The sequence below is a fragment of the Lichenostomus cassidix genome, chromosome 3 (assembly GCF_008360975.1).
Source record: "Lichenostomus cassidix isolate B80296 chromosome 3, HeHo_3.0, whole genome shotgun sequence".
Classification (NCBI taxonomy): domain Eukaryota; kingdom Metazoa; phylum Chordata; class Aves; order Passeriformes; family Meliphagidae; genus Lichenostomus; species Lichenostomus cassidix.
In genome coordinates, this window is record NC_139483.1 from 59,524,542 (window position 1) to 59,542,048 (window position 17,507).

The 17,507-nt window shown below is 41.5% G+C and overlaps 1 protein-coding gene across 1 annotated transcript in view; it reads left to right on the forward strand.

Moving 5' to 3' along the window:
• Window positions 1-1,214: 1,214 nt before the first annotated feature.
• THEMIS (thymocyte selection associated) overlaps window positions 1,215-17,507 on the forward strand; it is a 78,328-nt gene continuing 62,035 nt past the window's right edge. The window contains exons 1-2 of the mRNA XM_085056000.1: window positions 1,215-1,392; window positions 14,991-15,149. Coding sequence (XP_084912126.1) covers window positions 1,302-1,392; window positions 14,991-15,149 — 250 coding nt within the window. The 5' untranslated portion in view covers window positions 1,215-1,301. The remainder of the gene's footprint in view (window positions 1,393-14,990; window positions 15,150-17,507) is intronic.

Sequence of the window (17,507 nt, forward strand, 5' to 3'; positions counted from 1 at the left end):
GCGTGTTCTCTAGTTTTGCTTTTACTAATATCTGTGACTCCTACATCCAAAGTCCTGTTACTCCTCTTTCCTGTAGCACCTGCAGCATCAATGACTGGCAATAGTGAGCTCTGCACCTGCAGACTCCCCACTTACAAACCCTATTTTGCATTCTCTGGAGAAATGTTCGTTAAGACCACGTTTAAAAACTTTTCAAACTCTACAGGTAGCCTGGCACCTCAAAGGCCAGTGCACCCACTCTAAGAACTTGAGAGTTTAATATATGAGTGATATTGTGTCCTACAAAATATTGCATATAGATGAAATGAAGCTTGCAAGCTTTTTGAAAATAAATGGTTGATTATCTTTGCTCACTGTTTTGTTACAATGTCATGCTTTCTACTTTCCCTGACCCCTCAGGGAGATAGGAGAGCAGTGTAAAACATGAGACAAACATGAAATCACAGTCACTTCAGTTTTCCTCATGATCTGAATCTGCTGCTTATTTGCTATGGCCTTGTTCTTCAGAAGAGTCATGCAGAAACAACAGTGCTTGATCAAGCTCAGAATGGCAGAGCTGAGACCAATGCTGGGGATTTGTCATCAGTGTAATCTGATTCTCACCTACTGGGCGGTAGTCTCCTAAAATTTCTTCCCAGTTGCAGCATCTCAAAATCAAATTCCCACAAATCATTGGTGGCATCAGAAAATGTTGGCCATTTTGCTCAACAACATTGTGTTTAAATATGCATTTATGGGATGAAGTCATTTGTATTTTGTTTGTGTGTCTTAAAAGATAACATACTTAAGACAGCAAAATGGTTAATTTTTTTTTCTTCAAAGGCTATTTATGGTTTTGAAATGAACAAACACCAAACTATTTTGCTGTGTCCCAAGAGGAAAAAAAAACCCAACAAACCAATAAAACCCCACACAGACATGGTGGGTTTTTTCCCACTCTAGGCAGGGCTGATATTCAGTATCTCCTTTTCACAGGGTCAATAACCACCACTGCTGAAATGCAGTTTTGTAGCAGATCCCCCTTCCCGCTCTGGAGCCCAGTTCTCACACGTGTGCCAGCCTGGCACAGAGCCCTGCTGGCTGTGGGTACCACAGCTGATGGGTCCATCAGCTTCCTCACCCCACTCCAGCTGCACCCCTGGGAGGAAGCAGCCACAGAGGGAAGGAAGCAGAAGTACCTCCCCGTGCCACTCCTCCCCTCTGCTGCGGAGCTCCCGAGCACCAGGCTGAGGGTGTTGCTGCCTCGAGAGCTTTTCACTGGTCTTGGTGTGCCAAACCCACATGCTGAGTTGCTGCAGATCATGACCTCTACCCTGGAGAAGTTCATCCATTCTCTGGACCTCAGAGCCCTTCCCAGGGTCGTCCAAATCCAGTCAGGCATCTACTGTCAAGGTGAGCATCAAGTGTTTTCAGACAGGGCTCTGCAAGCCTGTGTCTGACATCAGGTCCCTCTTCGGACTGGAATTTGGGGGAGGCAGAGGGAGGATGCTCACGGAGTTGTCTCCTAGTAGTTTCCCATCAAATGAAGGATGAGTGTTTTATCAATAGCTTTGGAAATGTCTTTGGTGTGGTGTGCATTTGGTCTTCTCACTGGCAGTGAAAGAGAAAATATAGTTAATCCTCATTATATCCTGGAAAGAGTACTGGAATAAGACATGAATTGGCTTTGCACTTGCACAGACCCATCAATCCAGCAACTGCAAATCTCCCCACAGAATTTAATTGATCAAACCCAGCTTGCTCATCTGGGCCTGCCATGGAGAGGTGCCTTCTGTCTCAGAAATAAAGAACCAGGGTGCCTGGAAAATGACCATAAGGAACCATAAGGTTTTCCTGGAATTCTGCCCTGTATTTGAGGGTGCTTCAAGTGTGCAACAGTGCAAAGGGGTTGGTATGAGCTAGACAGGAGCAACACAGGGGGAATATTTTACTTGGTCTTCCTGCTGCAGATCTTTTTTTATGGCATTTTAGTGCTCTGTTTGTGCACAAAACACACTGGAAAAGTGGTAAAGAGACTTGCACTGGAGGGGAAAATCCTGCTCTTGGTTTGGGCATGAACTTTGTTCAATGGCAGTGAAAATATCACGTCAAGTCCATGTATTAGTCTAGAAAAAGAAAGTTAGCTCCGTGCCACTGCAAGGGAAAAATTGGGGTCCAGCTAACAAAATAGAGAGGGCTTCATGAAATGAGCTGAAGTCTGCTTTAGCCTCAGCCAGATACCCACTTCAGGATCCACAATATCTATTTTTACGTCAGTCTAAAACTTTCCATGCTGCTCCGTAGTAGAAGGAAAGACAAGGTGGCCATGGAACGTCTGATCTGCAATCAGTAGCTGTGGCCAGAGTGGGCAATTTTTCCTTCCATGACAACAGCATTTTGGGCAGAAAGAGAATGGGAAAGGGCATATCGAATCTGTGATGGTAGTGTACTGTCCATGTGCTCCTGATTGCCCATCCTGGCTGCTCTGGAAACTGCCTATGAATAATACTGATACATAGAAAAGTGTTCTGGGAAATAAACTTAGCTAAAATTACCAGAAACTTTTGAAAATACTCTTTTTCTGACCTTTGCTGTGCGGCCTGTTCAAGTTTTATGTTTTAAACTGCTCTGACAGCTGTGACTGAAAGAAGTTCTTGATAAGAAAGCTACTACTTAAGTGATGAAGAGTAGAATTAAAACTAAAAATGGGAAGATTACCTCCTTAAGCTGGGGTAGCCACCATATTTGTCTCTTTTCACACAGCTGGGAAGTAGAAGTGATATGAAAAAAGGTAGCGTGCATATGTACATGTGGATAAGAGTGCATATGTATATGTGTAAACAAAATACTGTGAGATGTGTGTATATATATATATATATGTATAATGCTATGATAAAAGGATGGTAGCCCAGCTGTCTGCAGGTTTCTGAGTTCCTGCATCCTGCTGCTCATGGATGGTAAAACTCATACCAGTACATTTTGTAGCCAGGGTATTTCAGTCTGTGCTTCCATTTAATGTCTAAACCTTCCACAGGAGGAGAAAAACAGAACAGTAGTGACTTAGCCCACAGACCATTCTGCAGCAATTCCTCACATGTGAAAGAAAAAGGTTATTAGCTGATGACTAGCCTTGGGAGGAGGTGGTATATGCTCTAGAGACCTGGGAATATTTGCATTAAAAATTGACAGCCCTTGTGCTTCTCCGATGCTTTTTTGGTCTTTCAGCAGCACCACCTCTTCCTGTTCTCTGCTCCTGGCGGCTTCTCAGCTGTTCTCATACGTGTTCCACCAGCACAGCAGCTGCAGCACTGACGTGCATGAGTCTCTTGTTTATCCAACAAGCAGGACTAACTCGTTCTATTTGGCTCCTTGCCCTCACAGACTGCATGTTACAAGAACACTTGCAAGCACCTAGAAACACCAATGTCCTGTAGTGGGGTTTTGTGCATTCCTGTTCTTCCCTGCTTCAAAAGAAGCTTGAGATGCTCAAGACACTTGGTGCCTGATAGGTTTGCAGGATCTACGGCTACAAAAGGTCTTCTCAGGCCAGCCTTTCTCTCCCTCCTTCCCTGAGCTCTCTGTCTGTGTCAGATCTCTCCTGAATATTTTCCTCCCGTCTGTACCTGGCAGCTGGGATGAACACATTGTTCTGTGATTGCATTATGATTTATGTTACATTTTCTGTTGCAAGGCTAGTGCTTCAGAGAGAGTCTGAGTAACTCCTGTTATATTGCTAAACAGGAGAATGGGCCACTTTGAGCACTTCAGGTTCCCATTAGGACAACCACTCTTTAGTCCTTCCTCAGGCAGATCCCTCTGCCCCTGCAACAACCTTTTTGATCTCTCCTACCCCATGCAGTACGCCAGCAATCACAGTGTGGGTAATGGCAGCTCTGTCGGCAGGGAGCACGAGTTTATTGCTGTGGCTGCAGGGACGAAGTCTGAGCTTTTGTGCACTGATTGTAATAGCTCCCAAATGTCTACACAGTCAGCCTGGTCAGCTGAGTGGTTTTGTGGGATGGGATTTCATAGGAATCTGCAACCATTCTCAGCACAACCTGCAGATAGTAAGGGAGAAGACAGATTGTTAAAGCGTTTACATGTGACTGTTTGAAACTGAACAATCACCAGGGATAATTAATTTTCCTGTGTAAGAATTTAAAATAGGAAGAATTTTTATATATGTAAATGTTAATGTATATTTCCCTCTCCATGCCACCCCCAAAAAAGGGCAAGGTTTCTTAATATCAGCTTAGCCAGGTACAGAGAATGGCTAACAGAGTAAGTAATGGTCTACTACATTCATTAGAGCTGTCACATCAAAGTTGTAGCAGCCAACAAAAGAAGGCTACAGCAAACTCCATGGTAATAAGACACCACAGTGTAATTAATTCACTGTTCTTCTCTGGTGCTCTGTGTGCTGTGAGGATGAAACTCTCCATTTACTCGACCTGGAAGCAGCATTTTTCACACACTGCGCTTAGGTCTAATGATTTTACAAATACAGGACTTGCAAAGTAGCCTTACAGCTCTTGACAGATTTTCAGTACCTCTGGAAGCACAGGGAAAGCGTAATGCGTCGTGAGGGTGGATGTTTTCCATGTGGTGAGGTATTTTTATTAGAAGCTGCAAAGTCAAGCTCCAGGGAGAGAGTGGGAATTTTCTTGCCTTTGGCAAGGTAACATCTCTCAAAAATCCATTCCCCCTCTATATCCATATTACACCAAATACAGCTATTTTCAGACCCAAGCCTGCCTGCTACTGTTCCCGGTGTAGAGTGAGTAGAAAATATATGCTGTGTGCACTCATTCTACCACTAGTCTCTCTACTGGCCTATAAAAAATTATGTTCCTGCTGATATTAGGGAATGTGATGTATTTAACTGCAGTTCCCCAAACTGCAAATGGACAGGACTTTATAGACCCTGCTTCCATTCCGAATATTTTCAGCTAGAAAAACTATGGGCAATTGAACTTTTGCTGTTGGTAGTGAATACTGTGATCTAGACACCTGTCTGAGGAAGTTCTGTTCCTGGCACAAAGAAGAAAAAAGCATTTTCCTTGAATGATACCAGTGATTTTCATGCTACACCTGGACTTTGGGGTTTGTTGAAGCCTTACCAGTTTGGCTCTAGGCAGGATAGTCAAGATTTGAGGATCTTGTTCCCACTCCCATATTCCTATTCCCCTCTCCCTCCAGCTGTGTGTGGCTGTATAGTCAGAGACACAACCTGCAGCCATCACCTGCCACTGTCTGACACTGCAGAATCAGAAACATGGGGTGTTAGTAACAGCCCTGAGTCCTTCCCAAGTGCTTTTCATCATCATATTCAAAAGACCATACAGAAGTACGGAAATTGTTATCATCCCTGGTTTGAAAGCAGAAACACGGGGGAAAGGAGATGGTAATTCTGAAAATGCCAGGGATGCCTCTCAGGGCAGTTGCTTTGGACTCTGCATTCATTATATCCTTGCTACAGAAACTGGACTGCACTGTTGAATCTCTGAAGGGAATAGGAAGGATGATTATAAAATGAAAGCAAGTCTGCCAGATACAAATAACTTGGTAATCAGTACTGATTAGAAAGGAACTACAGTGCAGACTGAAGTACATGACAATTTAATAGCTCATTAAAATATGTTATTAAAAAAATAAATTACTGAAACTCCACTGGGAACAGATTTGATTGATCAAATATCTTTCTTTGAACATTTTAGTAAATATTGATACTTAGTGAGGTAAGTACTGTCTGACCACTGATTTTTACAGATAGCATGCAAGCGTGAGCTTTCATCTTATGTTGCAAAAATTATGTCTGTTTTAATACTGATATAATTATTTTATGGCTAATTGAATTTAATATTTTGCAGGCTTAATTTAACCAGTGGCAGAACAGTAAAAAGTGCCAACTTTAATTGGGAAAAATGTAGAACTGCTCAAGGCACCAATTCTGTTGATGTTTCTTGCCATTAGCTTACCCACACTCTTCCCATTCTTGCCCCACCTAAAAACGAGCATCAGTAAGAGTACTCCCCCATTTCCTCTGGGGTTGGGACTTGCCAGAGTGCAGGGAGAGTTGGTAGCTCTGCTCTGCAGTTTAGTTGTTTGAAAACAGCACGTGTGTTGTGTAAACTGCAGTTCCAGGACATCCCCTCCTCAGAACAGACCTGTGAAATGTGTTAGGAAACTCTGCACTCCTTCTCTGAGGAGAAGAGAGCCCAAAGCCAGCAGCCTCTGCCTCTGCAGGCTAGGTGTGCAGTGAAGCAGCATAGCTGCAGCTGTGGTACTCCAGGCTCTGGGGCTCAGGAAACTGCCAGGTCTGTGCAGGGAGAAAATAATTGGGAAGAAGCAACTCTGGGATCACATGTACATCCTTGTAAATGTCCTTCCAGACCTAAGGGATCTAACAATTCTCAGAATTGACAGGTGGGGATTCCTCCTCTGGGCAGATGTTTGGTGCTCTCTGCCAGCTGCATGAGGGTCAATGCCAAATAAAACCCTTTGAGTGAATAGTTCTATTTCAAAACTCAGTTTGGTGAGCTATGAACAACATGACTCATGGTTCCTCTTGCTGGCTGTTATCCACAGTCACTCTCTCACTGTCTGCAGTTTCAATTTCACTCTCCCTGCTTCTGTTACTGGGAAATGGCATCTTTCCAGCGTGCATTTCTGCAAGAATTTCAGGGAAGAGATGGGTTCTGCTGGCCTTCAACAGAGTTCAAAAGGTTTTAACCCTGCTACTGTAGCTAGGCAAACTGAGCAGAAAAGGAATCCTTATGCATCAAGTCTCAGCTGCCTCAAGTCCAAATTTATACAAGATATATCTCTCAACACTAAGAGTTAGAAAATGATCACATAGGGTAGATTTTTTTTACTGTTTCTAAGCCAACCTAGAGGGAACAAATGCTGCTCTCTTGTCAAGTGTGATAAGCTGATGAGCTGATGAAGGCTGGGATATGCAGTCTGTAATACGTATGAATAACACAAGCAAGCTGCCTCTTCAGGATTAATAAAGTTACTTTTTCTTACAAAAAGCAACAAGTAATTTAAACAGAGGCCAAGCACAGACAGCTTTGATGAAGATAGTTAGGGCTGTATTTCTTAGAGGTGAAATATCATTAAAAATTATCTGTGCATTTACTGGGCAGACTCTTGGTGGAATGCATGCCAAGGGAGAGCTGCACAAGAAATTGGCAAAACTTGTACAGTGTTTGGACATGCTAATTTGTGTCTTTGTTTTTCAAAGATATAGAAGCCAAACCTCTCAAAAAAGGGTGTTTTCCTTTGAATGCAGTTGTTTCTGTTCCACTTGATTAAGAAAGTAGAAGCAAGAGCCTTAAGTACAGCCAGAGAAGCAGATAGTCTGGATTCTCTTTTGTGGTCAGTAGTTGGAGCATGTTGGTAAATTTTCTCTATTAATACAAACCACTGAAACTCTCCTGCACTTGTTCAAGCTGCTTCAAAAGCCTTTTTTACTCTGAAAAAGAAAGAAAGTGTTCTTCAGTGAATGCTATGTGAGAACAAACCCTGACTTTTATGGGTCAAATATTGCTCATTTTATTCATACTGCTGCCCTCAAAGGGATGACTCATCCAGATATGGTGAGAAAAATCTGACCCTGGGTAGCTGGCACTCAGGGTGAAGCTGATTTGAGGATCTCCTTTGAGGGGATTTTCTTTCTGTGACATTCAGTTTTGGGCCACCCTGCAGATGGCACAGGAGGTAGGCAAAATACCCAAAATGCCTGGTTTGTCTCCATGCAGGGGTCAATTGCTTGTCTTGGCTTGCTGAAGCTCCCTTGACATGCTGGGCTCCTGTAGCAGAGAGCTCCCCAGCTGTCACAGAGCCTGGGCTCCAGGGATGTGAGGAGGAGCTCTGCAGCAGAAGTGGCCCTGCTTCCCTTACCATGAACCTATAAAAAGCCTATATAAGTACCAAGACAATTTTCACAAATTCAGGCTCTGGCAAGTTGAACAGATAGGAAGGAAGATCCTAGGATAAGTGTCCCACGATACACAAGCCCATGACCACATTTTGTTTCTGAGTTACAGGGCTTTTGTGACACAATTTTTTCTTCAAGTATCTGGTGATCTGTTCATGAAGGAGTACAGCATTTGTCCAGGTCCACTGTATCTGGTTAGCTCCCTTGGACACAGAGTAATGACACAAGGGGCATCATGCTATTATGATCTTAGTAGGTGAAGATGCTTAAATATGTTTCCAGTTCTGGACTGTTCCTGTGAAGTGCTCGACACTCTGACCTGATCCTGCAACTCAGTTTGAACAGTCTTCCTAATCCTAGCCCAACAAAACATAGTTTTTCTGTTGAACATACATGTGAATAAACATACTTTAATTCAAAGTAATTAACACTATAAAGAAAATTAATGAAACTAAATAAATTGTGAGCAGCTATAAGAGTTACTAATGCTGTTCAAAATCAGATTTGGGCATTCTCTTCACTGCTGTAGTAATTCTGACTCATTTGGGTAAACCCAAATAAAATGTCAAATGTGTTTCATTGGGAGCTGTGGTTTCACTTGCTCTTTCCATTCTAGTGAGTGCTGCATGCATAAAGCTCTGCTGCCACATGCAGTGCATGAGCCTCTGGATAGATGAGAATCAGAAAAATTTGTTTATTAAAAAAAGGCGATAAACCTATCAGGAAAGCAATAAATCAGAAACTGCAGAAGTAATTCTTTATAAAAGTCCATTATGATTGAAATGGCTTAAAGGGTTTGACATTTAAAGTTTGACTTTATATGGCAAAAGATAAATCTTGCGGCTTTTGTTTTTTGATGGTTTCGTGCTGGCAAAAATCAGACCCCTCACAGCCTAAGTAGGTATGATCTAGATAAGATTCATTCCTGTATAGAGCCTTTTGGAGGATTTGAGTTCCAAACTGATCAATTCTAAAGATTTTTGTTGCTTAGGACATGTTAAAGAGAGAAGAGTTTTTAAAAAGCCCAATAATTTGCTCTGTCACTTGACAATGAGTCTTTCACTCAAATTCACACTTTCTTCATGACCACTGCTGTCCTCGGGCATCTGGAGCACCATGTGGGCACTGGGGAGCTCACCCACTCTCAGTGGGGGCACTTTCTGGGGGTAGGAAGGGAGGGGTGGATAAAAACCCTGCAGGTGTTTTATCCTATTTGCAGCCACTCTCACAGCCTGGGGTTAGAGAGAAGCTGTGGCATGGTTCTGGCATTGCCTGCCATTGTCCATACGCTTTCCAGCCTCTTCCCCACAAGATGTTAGATTATTTGAGTTTAGTGTGGGAAATCCAGCAGACTGATGAGCATCTTTGGTGCTCAGGAGGTATTGGAAAAAAAAACATTCCCCTAATGTCTCACCATCAGAAATTGTTTGCTTTTCCCTCTGCTTAATTAGAGTATGAAATTATTAAAATTATTATGCAATACTCTCCTCCCTACAACTTTAAAACAGATCTCTCTTCTTGCCAAAGAGCATAAACTCTGAACAATTGGCTAGTCCTCAAATAATGCACATAAAGAATGATATCTTTTTTATTGACACTAATTATAGATCCATTATGCCCTTCATATTACTTTGAGAGCCTGCAGCAGCCTTAATAAAACTGTGATTTCAGCTGAGCTGTCTTGTAGGGGAAAATGGGCTATTGTGATTCTGGCTGAATGGCTGCACCAGGGGCTGGAGCCTTTCTGTGAAAGCAGAACCATTTCACCAGCCCTGAAACAGAGTCACCTCTGACAGGAACACAGCACCCATATGGGCAACCGATGACAACTTAATAGTGGAGAAAGCAGCACTGGGAAAAGGACACTGGGACAAAGTTCTACTCTTTCAGGAGATGTAGGGTGATCTTTCATCTCCCTGCTAAGCAGCCAGGTTCCCAGTTCTTTGGATCTCCTTTCAAAGACTGCTCAGCCTGCCAGCTGCAATGAATTCAGTGAATGTTACTGAGACATGAAAGGGAGAATATTTTCCTTCAAGGATTCAAACTCATGGGACTAGGGAGTCAATGCCTAGTGTTTGGCCTCCAAAGTAATTTGGTTTTGTTAGGAAAAAAGCTCGGTCTCTGTAAAAAAAAAAAAAAAAAAAAAAAAAGAATGGGGGATACTTGGAAGTGCTTAGCAGCACCCTGTAGCAGACAGGCTGTGAGACAGGGAGGCAGCCAGCCTGGGCTGCAGCTTCACCCCTGCTGAATAATCCTCTGTGCCACCTTAGTCAAGTTTCGTCTCGTTTGCATCGCTCTCCCTGCCCTCCATGCTAAAGTGCCCGGGGCCATTCGGCAAAGGGGAGTTCCACCCCGGTGATGTATTACTGCTGTTTCCTCCCGGCCTGATTGCGAGCTGTGCTTTCTATCAGCAGCAGCGAAGCGTTCACTCCGAGAGCAGTCACCGAACGGAGCTCCAAGCTGCTGGGAAGAAAAGGGGACATATTACCGAGATATTTTATTGTTCCACCTCGTATTAGAAAATATTTCTCTCTATGGTACTGTCACATGCCCTGACATGAAGAATTGCATCCTCCATCTCAGGCATTCACTGTGTTTTTATTTTATATTGCTGTTTTTAATACAAAAATGCTCTTCTTGTACCTATAATGAGAAATAAATCAAATAAAGGGCTTATGTTAGGGAGGGTGGTGGTGTGGCTGCTTAACATTTTAGGAAAGATGGAGGGAAAAAATATTGAACCAATTGTGGTGCACGCTTTGATCTGATCACAGTGGTTGCTAACACAGATTGTCAAACTAGAGATGAGCTTATGAAAAGATATAAATGTGTTTCTTATTTATCGAAGTAACATTCCAGAAAAGGTGGTTTCAAAGGCAACAAGCTCTTTAATTACAGCCTTCAGGGCATTGTTTGATCAGTGTAAATAAGCTGCTTTATTCTGGGTTCTGCTAAAATGTTGATTTGGGGTTTTTTTTGCATTATATTGCACATATCTCTCTCAAATCAAAAGATTCTGTTCTCAAGGTTGCTTGATTTACATTTTCAAAGCATTACATTTTCTTTGTGACTTGAGTGAGAAAAACAAAGTCATTGTTGTGCAACAACAAATAAATGTAAAAAAGGTACATTTTAATTTTAATTTTATTTTTCAATATATTGTGTGAGGGGGTCCACATCACACAGCTGAAGTTAAATCTCTCAGGGTCACATTGTCACAAAGTGGGAATCTTCAAAATGTTTTAAAATTAATTATCATGGCTTTTAAAGGAAAAAGAACTTTTATTATCCTTTTTGAAAGCTATTGCAGTTTCCCTGGCTCCCTTTTATCAGCACAAATATTTGCTGCAAATGCCTAGGTAACATTTTTCTTGTCTGAACGTAATCTTCATTGTATTATTCTAGGCAAACTGCCAAGCAAGGGCTAAAATCAGGGCCAAAGCAATCTAGTTGCAGAAAAATATGTAATTAAAATCAATACTGTATGTGCAATTTCCCCCCCAAAAATGTGGCTGGCAGATTTTAATTTTTAATTTATTTTTTTTTAATCTTAGTATCAATAAAAATGAGGCTTCTGCAATCATGGTCTCAGTCTGTTAGCCATCATCCACCCAACCGCTCACCATCATAATCTTTCAACCTCTGGGCCTAATTCAAATAAATCTGGTAATATATGTTTTACTGCTGATAAGCTGTTTAAAGGTTGGTGTCTGAATTCTTTAATTGGATGGAAGATGTGGTAGCTTACCTCCGTTATTGCATGGTTAAATTATCTATTTATCCAACTTCTCTTCTGCAAATGAAAAGTACCGTCGTATGGTTTTCACAGGTAGTATTACAAAGCATTTTTTTTGCCAGTGGCTTATGTACCCATGTTTATTTCTTTAATGGTAGGAAGATGAGCCCCTTTGTTTTTAATTTTATTGGGTTTTTTTGTGGCACGCCTCAGTTGCAGTTATAGACTGAAACAGTGGCTAAATATTCTTCAATGACACCACTTTTTGGAGAGTTTTAGCCTCTTAACTGCTCCATTTAGTGGATGAGGGAAAGGCTGTGGATGTTGTCTGCTCAGACTTCAGTGAAGCCTTTGGTAATGTCTCCCACAACATTCTCTTGGAAAAGCTGGCAGCCCACAGCTGGAACAGGTGTATTCATCACTGGATATAGATCTGGCTGGATGGCTGAGCCCAGAGAGTGGTGGGGAATGAATTACAAGAAAGACTTTGAGGTGCTGGAGTGTGCCCAGAGAAGTACAACGAAGCTGGTGAAGGGGATTAATCATAAATCCTATGAGGAGCAGCTGAGAGAGCTGGAGAATTTTAGCCTGGAGAAAAGGAGGCTAAGGGGAGACCTTATCACTCTCTAAAACTACCTGAAAGGAGGTGAGGTGAGGTGAGGGTTGTTCTCTTTCCCCAGGCAACCAGTGGCATAACAAGGGAAAATGGCCTCAAGTAATGCCAGGGGAGGCTCATTTCAAATATTGGGGAAAAAATTCTTCATTGAAATAGTGGTTAAGCACTGGAACAGCCTGCCCAGGGAAGTGGTGGAGCCACTACGCCTGCAAGTATTAAAAAAGTGAGTAGACACAGCACTCATGATATATGTTAGCAGCAGCCAGCCTCCTGATGGGAGCTGTAGCTATATCCATAGAGACAGCCAAGGTAGTCTGTGTTGAATTGCTCAGGGATTGAAGGAGAGCAAACAACTCTGCACTATTTTTACAATAAGAAAACCAGATTGTTCTTTGTTAGTTAAAGGGCAGCAGCTCTATTGGTCTTCAGTTCAGTATTGTTGAAAGTGTGCATTAACAGCGTGTTTCTTCATCTGGCACTGGTTGATAATCTTGTGGCACTATAATCCAGAATATCTCTGAGTTAATCATCACCCTTGTGTGCAGCAGAAAGTCTGGTGGGTGTGTCTGGAGACTAAGTACAGCAGAGCCCTTGAGTCTGTAGGGTCCTCAGCAAGGCAAACCAAGGGATGTTGTCCCATCCAGTCTGCCAAAAACATCTTCCAAATGGTTTCTTACTTTCTTTTAAAACTGAGATTCCTTCTTCAGAGGGTTGAAAATGACATCTTGTTCAGGGAAGCTGAGGATTTTCTGGTGTCCATCTCAGTTGTTGAGAGCATTGCACAAGCAACACACAGGTTTGTCTGGACAGGTATTCACAACCAAGCACACATAACCAGTTGCTCAGCATTACTCTCGATCATTCTCCTGTTGCTTTGTGGTGCTCTATTGAGGCTTTGGGTTTAGGCTAAAATGAGAGTAAGTTATGCTCAGGCTGAGCTCCCAGTGGCTTCTATTGAGATCAAGGTGCTTGTTGCTTGCAAGTGCAACAGCAGAGTTAATAAATAGATCCCAAACTCAGTGAGAGATGCTTATCAGCCCAGGCTATGTCCAGGGCTGCAATTGTTCTTGAATAAATATTAGGAAGATTGGTAAGTTAATAGTTGGGGTGTTTTGGTATGACACCTGGGGGAAAAAAACAAAACAAAAAAAAAACTACGCTGCTTTTTTTTCCTTTTCTCCCCACCATCCCCACCAACTACCAGCAGACCTGTCAAGTAAAGAGTGTTGCTCTCCAAGGGAAGGGAGTTCTGCAGGCAATGACAGTATTTCAGCACAGGCCTTCTCAATTATTGATTGCAGCTATGTAGCCAAAGGTCAGGTTTTAAATAGCTCTCATTGCCTGATACTATTCTGCTCACTTAGGTTAAAAAAAAAAATACAAGTCTTTAAACTGAACAAGATGCAAGAAGGGGCTTAGAGCAATTGTGTGAAGGAAAATCTGTCTTCTCAGAAGAGATAGAGCAAAGGGCAAAATTAACCTTGAGAACCTTTTGGGGAAGGGAAAAATGGAAATGAGGAAAAAAGTATTTTAAGTAGAAGAACAGTATTAGTAGTAGAGCAAATGAACACACTCACCAATGCATCTGGAGTGGAAATGAGAACAATATTTCTCACCACAAGGGAAATGAAACTTTGAGATGAGATTTCAGAAAGGGCACCTCCATATCACTTCAGGACAGATCTTGGTAAGTTCTTGGGAGGAAATGCACAGAAGAATGGAGGCTGGTATTAAAGCTGACATTTCTGATGTTCTGTGTTCAATGCAATTCTATCTGCAAATGAAACACCATGTGTTTACTGCATTGTCTGTATATATAGTTAATTGATCCCCTGCCCCAAAGCTTCTGCTAATCTCCTGCAGAGACAAGGAAGAATTTCCTTCTTCTGCATAACTTGGCTTCTGGGTTTTTTGACTTTATTCCTCTCCCTGTGCACCTGCTTCTGAAAGAGTAAAAGTTGACCACAACTAAAATGGAAAAGGGAGGGCTGGGAGGACAAGGTGCAGTTCCAGGTTTTGCTGAGGAAGTGCTGAAACACTTGGCTGAATTACCTTGTTCCTGTTCTCAAAGTTCTGAACATCACAAACAAAAAAGGAATATTTTGCTGCCAGGCCAGGATTAGTATGCTCATTTCAACATGAGACTGGGATTGCCATTGTTAATTTAGCAGTTTTCCATGTTCTTGTACGTTCTTCAGGTCTTCTGTTACTACAGAAAGCTCAAATGCTGGTTGCACTTTGATGTCTCCTGTCCTCTCTTTGGGCACCTTCTAGGGTCTGTGGGTCTTTGTCTCCTTCTGTATTCAGTTGTTTCCTATGGCATATGCTATGCCCTGTGCTGGGCAGAGGCGCCTTTATTGCCTGAGCTCTGCTGCCTGCTCGTTTCAGGAGACAGCTCCTGACAACCCAGGTAATCCTATGCTCCACCTAGTTCCATTTAGGTCCAACAACTGGGAAATGGAGGTTCTTTAGACCTTGTTCTCCTTACATGCATCTCAGAACAGTGTACACACAGAGCTGATACAGAGGTCATTGAAGTCACAAGATGTTTTTTTCTCATGACACTGAGGAAGCAAATGAAAATTAGATCAACTATCACAAGATAAGTATTATTTCGTATAGTTTAAGCATTATTTTTGTTTTCACTCAAAGAGGTAAAGATGCTTGAAAAAGTGATAAATAGCCAAATAATGCTTTCCTTTTGTATTTCTTTTCAGGCTCTGTCTATGAGATGTTTGGAAATGAATGCTGCCTGTCAACAGGAGAAGTCATTAAAGTTATTGGCTTCAAAATTAATAAGCTCATAGCAAGTATCTGTGAGAATAATGAAGTCAGCCAGTTTTCAGCCAAAGTGGAATTACCACTAAATTTTCCTGGTACAGTATTTCATGCATACATGTTTTTGAAGAATTATAGCCCTGAGTAATCACCTTTGTTCATTTTATTGATATGCTGTCTTGATTGATATTTGAGGTTACAACTCAGCTGTCAAGAATAGAGTTTTATCAGATGATACAAGACACAGTCAACTAATTTTTAAATTTCAACTCTTACAGTCCTTTCTCAAACCAGGATAGAAATTATTAGTATTCTCAAGTTTTGTAGGAATGCTTTCTACACTTGGGGTCACTTTGTGTAAAAATTACTGCAAAAATCTCATTTTCATTTACTTATGACCTTGCCAGATCTGAAATCTTCCTTGTTGTGTGCTCACTGTAATCCATTTACCATTACTACATCTGTATTTTATCATTTTGGGTATAAAATATTTTCAATTCTTTGTTACATTCTGCTTTTATGTTAATGATTTATTTTAACTGCAGTGGCCAGAGTGGCTGCTCTATGCCTGGAAACAGTGTGAGAGGGGAATGGATGTGTTTTTCTGCTTAAAAATAACACTTTAACTGTTCTACAGAGAAATCCAAATATATTTGTATTTTGGAGGATGAACTTGAAATTTGGCATGTGATGCTGACTTGTTATTTGAACCATATCTTCCTCTCTTCACTCTGCCTCGTTCAGGAGAGCTGGCCAAGTACTGAACGTAGGACTGGTTCATCATGTGTCATATTTATTAATTTTTTAATTCTGCTCTCAGTTCCTCTACTGTTAGGGCCTAGCAGTGTGGAACAGGGAAGTGTATGGAGCAGAGGGAGAAATGCATATCCCATGTGAGAATCCCATGTGTGGGAAGTGAAGGAACTAAACTGTGTCAGGAAAATGATAGAAAAAGATTGGACCTCAGAGCAGGACAGAAGGATGAAGAATTTCCATGCAAAGATCAGGGACTGGAGACAGGTGCAGGTGGCCTCAGCAGCAGAGGAAGATCCCACCCACCCCCAAATATCTAAGCAGGGTATTTCCTATGCTGAGAGTCTTGCAGGCAGCAGAGGTAATGGGACCCCCTCAAGGAGAGGAGATGAGCAGACTGGAAACTCCATGAGGAGGGCAGTGGGAGTGAGAGGGAGTCTGGGAGAGAAGGTATGGACACCTTCAGATAGGAAACACTGGTACAGAGCACACACAGGACACAGCAAGAGTCAGAGATCATGCCCAGTACTCACTCTGGCCATCAGTCTAGCAAATGCACTGAAGGAGACTACAGTTTTGTAGGAAAAAAAAAAGTAAATATTTAATTAGTGCTGTATTATACTGCAAGCACATGGGAAATTAAATTGATGCTGCATGGGGAACATAATATGAGTGTTTTCTAGTGTTTGAGTGCTTGACTTAATAACCTCCTTGATGCTCTTCTAAAGTCTTGCTGAGTATGTGAGAGTGTACAGATGTACATGTATAGGGTTTAGGTTATGCCAGTATCCAAGCTGGGATGTGCTTTTTCTGCACAGGGAGGCCAGACACACTTCTTGAAGCAAACAAAATGTAAAAGTCCATGGGAATGCAATGTTTCATCTGAATTCTACAGAAAAATATTTTCTGCCATGCCTTTATTTGCCATCTCTAAAATACAGGTTCCTTTCTGAAATAGTTGTGTATATATAACGTTTTCCTCCCCAGCAGATCCTCAATTTACTTTCACATTTTTCTTACTCTGTGAATCAGAACAATTTGTATAACAACTTATTAAAAGACCCTTTTTTTGAATGCCATTTTCAAGCACTAGCAGGGCTCAGATGTAGTGATCAAAGACCTTTTAATTATCTGTGGCTATCTAGAGATATTGAAATATAACTCTCCTGTGAACTCTCAAGATACTTGGTATTTTTCTTGAAATCCAAGTTTCTCTGATATTATTAAAATTTCTTCCATCTCTAAAATACGTATACCAATAGAAAGTCATATTCTAAATCCTGATTGGCAGATGAGGTTCAACATTTGAATCCTAAAATAGCCAACACAATAGAGTGATAAAAGTAATCCTAAACTTATTAATGTTGAAAGTTCTGATTTTTAGAACAGAATGACTTGTGATTTCAAATGCTTGAACCTGGTGAATCGGGATTTATTTGCATTCAAGTGATCAGTTTCACAACTTGGCATTTGGATGCTGTTGCCCTACTGAGCACATTTTCAAATTCGATCTAATCACTACAATTTTCATGCATAGTTATGAACACTCCCAACGAGTGTTCTAGAAAACTGGGTTATTTCACTTGAAAAATAAATTCAGAGTTCATTTTGCTGAAATTTATCATTATTATCCTCCACATGACAGGTATTACTGAACAGCAGCACTGAAGAGGGGCATAATGACACTTCTTATTAGCCCAACA